General features: G+C 40.5%; 1 protein-coding gene across 1 annotated transcript; it reads right to left on the bottom strand.

Annotated features, from left to right (window-relative positions):
- Window positions 1–300: 300 nt before the first annotated feature.
- LOC132611985 (uncharacterized) lies at window positions 301–954 on the bottom strand. The gene has a single exon (XM_060326339.1). The coding sequence runs from the start codon at window positions 952–954 to the stop codon at window positions 301–303; it is 654 nt and encodes a 217-aa protein (XP_060182322.1).
- Between the last annotated feature and the right edge of the window lie 9,692 nt (window positions 955–10,646).

Genomic DNA, 10,646 nt, shown 5'->3' with positions numbered 1-10,646 from the left:
ACAAAATACGGGATATAACATCCTCCCCCCTTTTAAAACATTCGTCCTCGAATGTTGAATTGGTCCCGTAAGGTTCTATAAAAGGTAGTCTTTTATTTGCTTACCCTAGTTCGGATTTATAGTTATGGCCTTGCTATGCTGTGGGCACTTCCCCCCTTAAGGTTTCAACTAAGTGTCTCACGAAGTCTCTTGTCTCGATTTACCCTGTTAACCGCTATGCTCGTATTCTAACTTATGTTGTGATACATCATGTCATAGTGATAAGGAATGGTTCGGATATAGTTTAAATCCACCAATAAATTATCTAAAGAAGGGTATACCTGATCGTGCATCCTGCGGTGTCTCTAGAACCGGTCTCCCACCTAGAGCGTAGATACGATGCGGCCCAGTACTGGAACTAGATGCTCTACCTCCGCCCCTACCTCGGCTGGAAGAAGTCTGGAGTCCTATCTCGGGGGCTCTCACTGAGGGTGACGACGCTACTACCGAATTCTCAGGGACAATACTACCCACTTTTTGTGGGCAATCTCTAGCATAGTGCCACGGGTCACCACAAGTATAGCATACACCCTGACGACACCGTCCTACATGATGTCTCCCGCAAGTCGCACATCGGGGAGGGGGCATCACCTCCTGCCCTGACCCCACCTGCTGTTGAGGACCCGATGCATAAGAAGAACTCTGTCTCTGCCTAGGGGAAGTCTCCCTACCCCGCTGAGATCCTCGAAACTGCAAAGGTGCACTATACTGGGGTTTGCTCTCTCTAGTGGGACCCCTATTCTGACCCTCTGACCTGGCCCTCTTGGGCTGACTACTACTCTGCTCCGAGATAGCCTCTCGTTGGCGCCTACGATCCTCTGTCCCTTGAGCATAAGCCTGAATACGAGCTATATCCATACCCAGCTGCATTGCTACTGCCATACAAGCCTCCTGCAACCCTGGCTCTAATCCCATCACATATCGGTGAACTCTATCTTCCATTTCCTGCACAATAGAAGGGGCATATCTGGCTAAAGAATCAAATTCCACACTATACTCTCTAACAGACATGCTACCCTGTCGCAGGTTAAGGAACCTGTCAACCCTTGCCCGCCTCAATTCGGGTGGCATATAATGGCACAAGAAGGCATCCGAGAATTCCTGCCAAGTCGGCGGAAGAGCGTCCCTACCCCTCGATAATCTCCATGACTAAAACCAATTAATTGCTATACCCTGCAACCTATAAGCAGCTAACTCAACAGATTCTGTAGTTGATGCCTTCATCACATTTAAGGTGTGCTGCATACCATCTATGAACTCCTGAGGATCAGCATTAGGGTCCGTGCCCTTAAATTCTGGGGGATTTAATGTAAGAAAATCTCGAGCCCTGGCACTAGCAGCCTTGTCTGGATACTCATGACCTCTATCCTATCGTCCAGCCTGGGTAGCAAGTATCTGAGTCAACAAATGTATAGCATCTTTCATCTCTCTTATCTCCTGACTCTGAGCATCTGGCTGAGGGACTGGAGGTACGGGTACTGGTGCTGGAGCTGGGGCTGGATCAGGTGCCCCTCTGAGCTCCTCCGAAGATGGGGAAGTAGGAGAACTCTGGGACTGAATGTGTATTCCAGCGTAAGTCTGAGCTCTGGTAGACCTAGGGGCTTAGCTAACTACCTCATCCACAACTGGTTTGCCCTTCTGGGCTGCTGTCGCTTTACTCTTCTTAGTCATCACTGAAATCATACAAGGTTATTAGATTAAGGACTTCACTTACGACACAGCTCTATCCGCACGATCTACACCATGAAGGAAGGAATGACACCCTATTAATGTCTCATAGCCTCCTGTTTATAGATGTGGTGCATAACACACCGATAAACAAGACTCTACTAGACACCGTCTGTGAACATGCCGAGGACCGAACTACTCTGATACCACTTTTGTCACGACCCAACCTAGGGCCATGACGAGTGACCGAGCTTAACCTGCCCGATAACCCAACTTATGTTACTTGTACTCAAACATGGCATTCAACAGGGCTTATTTAACTAAATCTGAAAGCTGTAAATAAAATACCGAAGTCGACCTGCAACTCCAAAACATCCCAAAGCATATTTATATATACATAACATATCACAAGGCAAGCCAACGAGGCTACCAACACTTCTGTACAACAAAATAATGGCCGACAAGGCCAATCAGTAACCATGACACCCACGTTGTTCGCAGACAACTAAAAGAGTATGACCGTGCATAGGTGATGGGACAGGGCCCCATCGTGCCCGCAATATATACACAGAATTATACCAGAACGGGAACAGTCTCCGAAGCAAGTGGAGTTGTCTGACTCTCAGCGCTGACACCTCCTAGGTGGCTGGATTGCTGAACCGGCCGAGCGAACCCGCTAATTCTTACTACACACATAATCTCTTTGGACTCTAAAATCAAATAAAAATGAAATACATAGTAAAGGCTTTCAGGAACAATCTTTTCGTCGTTCTCAAATCAAGTAAAATCCGTAATCATATGGAATTTGTAACAAAATGCATAATGGTACGACGACTTGCAGAGTCGCTTACAAAACTGACATTCTATACACGTGACTCTGTCTGCAAAGTCTCTAACATCAACCAAGATACCGTAGTCATGAATACTCTGACTCGGCAATACTCCAGGAGGAAATGGAGCTCGCCCATCCAGCTGATACATCCCCTAGCAACGTCCTCTACCCATCTGTATACACCTGCGTGGCATGAAACGCAGCCCCCGAAGAAAGGGGGTCAGTACGGAATATGTACTGAATATGTAAAGCATTACTGAATCACAAACAAGGAAAGGCGTAACAGTAAACCAGTTTAAAAGCAACCTGGGAGTAACCTGGAACAACATTTTAATCTGTGCCATGTAGTACCTTACACAAATTCTAGCATACACAATGTGAATATAGTATCACGATAGTCCCTTCGGACGGCCGTTCCCGGCTAATAACACAATAGTCCCTTCGGACATCCGCTTCCGGCATAATAATAATGATGGCCCCTTCGGGCATGCCGCTTCCGGCATAATAATAATGTTGGCCCCTTCGGGAATGCCGCTTCCGGCATAATAATAATGTTGGCCCCTTCGGGCATGCCGCTTCCGGCATAATAATAATGTTGGCCCCTTCGGGCATGCCGCTTCCGGCATAATTATAAAGTTGGTGTCAACACAACTTAATCCACAAATATCGATACAAAGAAATAATGCTATGGAGCGTAAACATAAATCGTAAATGAAACGAAATAGTAAAATCTCGCACCCCCTTCGGAGTGGTTTTGAAAATCAACTTTATGTTTCCTTTAGTACAAAACTAATTTTTCTCGAAATCATTAGTAAACCATAAACACGTTTCAAGTCAATCCGAGTTAGTATAAGAAAGTTATGGACATTATTCATTATAGAAATCTCCATGAACAATCCGAGTTAGCATATGAAAGTTAGGAATGTTATTCATTATAGAAACCTCTACGAACATTTCCAAGACAATCCGAGACCACCTACGAGAGTTAGGGACATTACTACTTACAGAACTCTTTAAAAAACCAAGAACTCTTTATGCTTTGCTTGTTATTCAATCGTACAATAAGCTCACCTATACTAAGTATACTCATATCAAGAAGTGAATAAGAATCATTAACAAGCTCGGAATCAAGAATAGAGTTACCCCAAGATACGTATCATAACTTACTTAGCTCTAGGACACGCCAAAAGAAAGAAAGGGTAAGTCTTACATACCTTGCCCGCTTCCTAAGCTAATTCGAACTTGCGTCTCGGCTTTCGCAAGATCTACAACAACGTCAAAAGATCTCAAACATTAGCTATAGATACCTAAGAGTCCAATCCTAGACTAACACTTCATTTACAGAAATTTCGGCAGCATTTCCCCTGTAATTACAACCAACCACGATTATTCAACTTGGCCAAATCATCAACAACAATCCCAACAATCATGCCAACAACATCAATAATCAATTCAAAACGCATTCTAACGTTAGTAACTATTTTCTACATAATTCGACAACATCCCATTTACATTCAAATTGACCATATACAGTCAAGCTAACACCAATGATTTCACATTCAAGTGTTAATCCAAAATCATTCTAACATGATTCAAGAACACCTCAAACAATTCTCACAACATTCAAGACAACCCAACCAACATACCACTTTGTCCGAAACCTTCCAAATTCAACAAGAACAATAACAACACATTTCCTTCTTTCAAATTCATGAACTACACCAACAATCTACACATTAGCACTTCATTCTCATAATTACAAGAAATCATACTAAAATCACATTAACTTCTACAACAACCCACAAACAATTTCAATGCTAACTTAAACCATTAAATCTTCATTTGCATCATAGAATCCATAATAACAACAATTAAAAATACTAGATAAAATTAGTTCATTCCTTGCCATACCAAACAACCCCCACACACCCAATTTCATGGTTTTCATCCATTTCCACACACTAAAACATGTACAAAACATCCACAACATATGAAAAAGAGATTAAACCTTACCTTTTTCACTACACTTCTTAGCTTGGCTAAGGTTGTAGATTAGAACAAGATGAATGGTTTGCTTGTTCCAACAACCACTCCACGTTAATAAGGGCCCTCCAATTAGTTGAATTTCTAGAAGAAAATATTTTTTTGATCAAGATTTTTGGACCTTAATTTTTGGTCACCATGGCCGAATGGTCTCTTTTGTTCTTCTCCAAGTTTCTTCAACTTTCTAAGTGATAAGGGTGATGGAAAATGTGATCAATTATCATCTTTTATTTACATATATTATGCATCCATGTGGGCCAAGGCCCACACCACCTTGGACGGCCCACTTGGCCCTTTTTCTTCATGACTTATAACTTTCCATAATTCACTTTCAACCCCAAATTTTCCTTATAGTCCATACTAATAATACTTACAAGCAACTTGTGCATTAAGTCCAAGCCGGAAATAACCTGCCCTTGACTTATAGCGGTTAGCTCGGAATGTCCCAATGTACAAAATACGGGATATAACATATAGGTATTCATAAAGCTCTAGTGTAGGCATGACATAAATACATCAAGTCTGAGTAGAATACTTTTGAGATAAGTACCATAGAATACCTGAAGGGATCTCACTTTGAACTTGGAACATACCTTACTTCGAACCTTACCTTGTTCGCTCTGAAACATAGATATGAATATTTTGGCTTACCTTTCTTATTATTGTAAGCAGATCTTTAAGGAGTGAGAGAAAGGGATCATTCATACGAATCAGACACTTCATCTTAGAAGATAGACGTGGCATGGGTACATCAGACTGAAGAACATAACATGGAACATGTATACATAGAAATGGGACTAATATGGCATAAGACATGAATACATGAGTAGCATGGCATGGGGCATGAGAAACACGGCGTTTACATAAGTACTTTGAAGTTACATACCCTGACATTTGGACATTAGGTCATGAATACTGAAGTGTGAATAAGACATAAGTGTGACTTGCATGGAGTATAAGTTGTAGGCTTCACTCTTGAGTACTTAGAGACATAGGGATGGATAAGATATCACCTTTGGAACTTAGCTATACTTACAGAATGGGACATGGTTCAACATAGTTTACTCTTATTACTGTAAGTCAACACCCTCATTATAAAATAAGACTCATGAAGTGTCACGACCCAACCGATGAGCCGTGACGGGAGTCTGACCTCCAACGGCCAAACACCCTTATACTCATATCTGAATCATACAGAACATCAAGGGCCCATAAATGGCATAACTAATCTCATAAAGAGGGAAACATCAAAACTCTGTACAATCAACATATATATACACAACATGCGGAAGAACAGTGCAAGCCAGCTAGGCTGCTACATATACTGTACACAAAAGAATAGAAGCCGCCGACAAGGCTATATTATCTGACTACTATATACAACTGTCTACAGACCTCTACTGGGATAAAAACTATAGAAGGGATGGGACAGGGCCCCGTCATACCCATATGTACACATCTCAAAAGGGGCATACCAAAACTGACTGTAGCTCCGGTTCGAATGGAGCGTACTAACCACTGCTAGATCTAGAGGTCCTACTGAGCTGGACCACCTGTCTGTCTCCCTGTACCTGCGGGCATGAACGCAGCCCCCGAGCAACGGGGAGTCAGTACGGATAATGTACTGAGCATGTAAAGCATAAGAGCAACATCATATATATATATATATATATATATACACATGAGAATCATGGATAAGATCTGAACTCATAAGCTGAAATAACTGAATGCATGTACTTGTATGAACTAGTATCTACCTGAATCTGCATAAACCTGTATAACTGACAATGCCTCTGTGGGCGCATAATATACATGCTCATGCCTATCAATGAAGGTCATACATCTGTATATATGTACGTATATAACGCCTGGTGTATGCGCGTATATAACACCTGTCTCTTTTCTCATATCATAGCGGCCTCTCTGCGGCCATCATCATATACAGCGATACTTGCAGCCTGATTCTCATATCGTCATCATAGTGCACCAGCTGATCAGGTGGTAATGCGTATATAACGCCTACTCCTTTCCATACCCCATATACATATAATACTTGCGTTTATAACGCCTTCTGGTCATGGGTCAACATACATATATATAAATGAATGTAATGCATGAATAACTATATACGTAAAACTGGACCCATGAACAGAAGGAATAATCATAACGGGGTACATGAATGCCAAAACCCGAAATACCTCTAATGCTTCTAAGAGTAAAGTACTATGGACTCGCTTACTCACTTATTGGATCATATCATAAGATCATGCCAAAAGAAGGAAGGGATAGCCTTAACATACCTTGACGTATATCAAATCGTCCAACTCCTACTTCTCGACTTGTAAATCTACAATTAAGATAACATAGACCTTCATTAGACTATGTACTTCACTTACTAACCTCCTTTAGATGCATAGAGAGCTTAACGAATCATGGAAAACATTTCTCTTATAAGCTTAACAACCCTTCAACTCCTCATTCACTTTAATACCAACCATAACAACAATAACAACACTTATATATCAAAATATATTCAAATCCATTCCCAATCATCGCTTAAGATAACCCTAAGTTACTATTTTGTCTTTCATCAACTTACCACTTTCACAACTACCCCCTCTTTACTTAGAATCACTAAAACTCTTGATACTCAACTTAAATACAAAGGTAGAAATCATTTACATACCTTGAGGGGTCAAGAATCCCAAGAATCACTTCAACTTCAACTCTCTAAATTCCACAACTTGAAGAAACCCTAGAAGCAACCTTTCTTCTTCACCATCTCGGGTTTACGGGGTCCGGGTCTTGTCAAATCTTCACTAATATGATGAAAAATATTGGAAGAGAATATTTTAGGGTTTTCTGATTTTTGGAAGGAGGAAAATATGAAATGAAGTTGTGACCCATATATTTATACTTAGAAGCCAAAAAGGGTACAGCGGTCCGGTTCGACGAGCGGGTCGACGGCCCGTCGTCGTGTCGACTTGCCCGTCGACCTGCGCCTGCAGATGCATGGCTGCGAAAACCCATCGACGGTCCGTTGAACATGTCGATGACCCGTCGACGATGACTGGTGTCTTGCAGGTTTTTTTTTCCTGGTTCAGTTCCGATCGCGTCGACTTGATTCGCTCAACTTCTAACTCTGTAAATTACCCTCAACACATACTGTACTCTTGTACATGGGGTAAGGCACTTCCTATCTCCAAACTCGGGCTCAGGTCTCTATTGCAAGGGCATACCCGACTAGGAAACCATAGGTTCTACTACTACGAAAACAAGGGGTGTAACTTGAAAGAAAGGATCATAGGCATGAATACTTCGTTCTTCAAGCACCTAAGGAATAAGTAGAAAGTCACCTTGAACTTAAACAGGGCATAGGTACTTTGGAAAAGAAAATGGCATCCTTTATGCCAAGCTACGAGCTACTTTAAAACAGTAGCCAGAGGAACATAAGCATGAGTTACGTAGAATCGCGGGTAGGTCATCCATCATGATCTCACAAACATTGTTACGATACCGCTACAAGTGGGATGCATGAAGAAATGAATTGGGGTATGAGTATGTGGCAACGTGGGTAGCAAAATCATTGGGGTCAGAATAAGACATTTACTTTAGGCATTCTCCTCTTATTCAAGGGATAGGTGTAGATCGCATAGGCCTTTTTGTCTTTAAACGTTGACATTACATTCTCCCTGATCCTTATCTAAATCACCATCACATTCAAAAATCACTTCGAAGTTAGAACGTGAACATGAGTATAAAAGCACGATAAATAAGTGGGCCATGAACGCAGTTTTTAACTCTAGGCATGAGCACAACCTAATGTGCGAAACATGAAAGGACATTCCCTTGCATATCTTAGTATCATATATAGTCTTAATTCATGTATCTTAATCGTAGAGTGTAAAGCTCTAACATGGGCATGATATAGGTACGAAAGGAACGAGTAGAGTATGTCTGGGCATTAGTACCACATAGTGCATGAATTACTCTGGAATTAGAACTGTTACACCCTTAAAACCCACTATTAGATCTTGAACTTTATCTCATAACATAAGTACCTAGTACTTGATCTCAACTGGCATAACAAAAATCGCCTTCTACGCACCTTATCTTGGCTACATAAAACTGTGATCCTGTGACATAATATCCTTAACAACATCAACTTACGAAACACATAATCTATATCGGCACCTTATCGCACGATCTCTCCCTTGTTTCAAAAGCTAACGTTTAAAGCGTGTGGATCCCTTGAGTTAGTGATAAGTGATAATCTAGTGGTTCCACTAATTTCCTCTAAAATACTGACAACTCATTTCTTTGGCTTACTTCAAGCAATACTGGGAAAACTGGGTTACTTAAATGAATGGGTTTCTAATGTACATGACTAGCATACTAGCTTTGTCAGTCTTGGGGGAAACTCTTTTTTGATAGCACTTAAAGGCTTTTGTTTTTGTAGCTTACTCTCTTACTGCTTAGATGGTTTTTTTTTTCTTTCACCAATTTCTATACCTCAAATTTAACTTAAACCCTTTGGGTTCTAATACGCCTTCGGTGTATTCAGACGATTGCCCACTCACTAGTGTTAACTTGACTAAGTAACTCAAATTATATTTCTACTAACTCTGCTGAAATTTTCTAATTCACTGTATCTACTCAAACTTACTTACTAGGCTTCTGTTAACCACTTGCTAGTATTATATTCTCTAATTCTTCTCTGAGTACTAAAGTGAAACATAAGGTTATTTCTAACTTTTCCTCCTCATCTGACTCTATTCTTGGATTGTATACTATCTTTCTGAACTATAGGCATAGATCACACTTAGGGAAATTTCATCTGTCTCAAATGAGAAATTGGAACAACTAACCCCCACTTTCAAAATTATACCATACTATACACATCAGGGATAAAATACTTAATAACATAACCCTAAGAGGGAACTATCATATCTTTTTATCTCATAGTAATATTTGCTTCTTATAGTAACTTACTAATGTCATACTCTCTAGGTCTGATTTGAATAAGCTTAAATAATCTAAAACTATCCCTAGAAATTCAATATCATCTGCTGATGGTTAAATTCATAACATGTTACCTTGTAGGGTCTTAAATATGAACTATCATTCTTATACTATAGCTCCATGAAAGAATCCAAATAAACTTACTATGTAAGGTATATAGCCTACATGTACTACTATACCGAAACTTGTCAAAAAAATGGTATTACCGTCTGTTAAACACACCAGGCCCATTTGGCGAGTCTTGGTCTTAAATTTCCTTCTCATCGCTTACGCATTCGATACGTCCAGAATTCGATGGAAAGAGAATGTCACTTACTGCTCTAAGCTTCATGGCATGAGTTAGAATAATTCCTGATGACTCCATCTGAAAATAACATATCGATAATGATTAGATTTACATCTTCCTCATCCGTTGAGACAAGGCGTATTCGGTAGAATGGGGAACAATGCACGAGTTCAATTGATTTCTAATAACATAGCTCTATTGCACGATCTAGAGTTGAAAGAAGTGAGACAATCCTAGATGTCTTGGTGGTCAACTATTTATATGTGTGGCGCGCACACACATATAAAAGTGACCCCACTGGACACTGTTCCATAGACTCCCTAAGACACTTGAACCTAGTGCTCTGACACCAAGCTTTGTCACGCCCCGAGCCATGGCCTGGGAGAAACACGACACTCGGTGCCTTACTGCATGTGACCGAGCGAACCACATGACTTGCTGAATCATCATGAGGCATAACATGAGCGGAATATAATGTGAATGCATGATGAGCCTTTATAAAATGTAATAAGTCATAATGCTTAATAAAAATACGTGTTTAAACATGAGTGCGGAAATAACACGAATGAGCCAAAATGGCTATACGACTCCAAATGTCTGACATAATATAATTGACTTGTCTAATCTATGAAACCTCTATCATGAGTCTGACTAGAAAACATACTTACTGGGAAAAGGCCCCCAACATACCTTAGATGCATAACTAATCATAAAATAAAAAGTTAACTAAATCCCGAATGAGATGAGGCTCACCAA

The sequence above is a fragment of the Lycium barbarum genome, chromosome 9 (genome assembly GCF_019175385.1).
Source record: "Lycium barbarum isolate Lr01 chromosome 9, ASM1917538v2, whole genome shotgun sequence".
Lineage (NCBI taxonomy): Eukaryota > Viridiplantae > Streptophyta > Magnoliopsida > Solanales > Solanaceae > Lycium > Lycium barbarum.
Note: the sequence above shows the minus strand (reverse complement) of the source record. Positions and strands in the feature narration are given on the sequence as shown.

What these genes read in the sequence shown, in the direction of transcription:
- LOC132611985 (XM_060326339.1), bottom strand. Translation starts at nt 954, where the DNA reads ATGGGATTAGAGCCAGGGTTGCAGGAGGCTTGTATGGCAGTAGCAATG.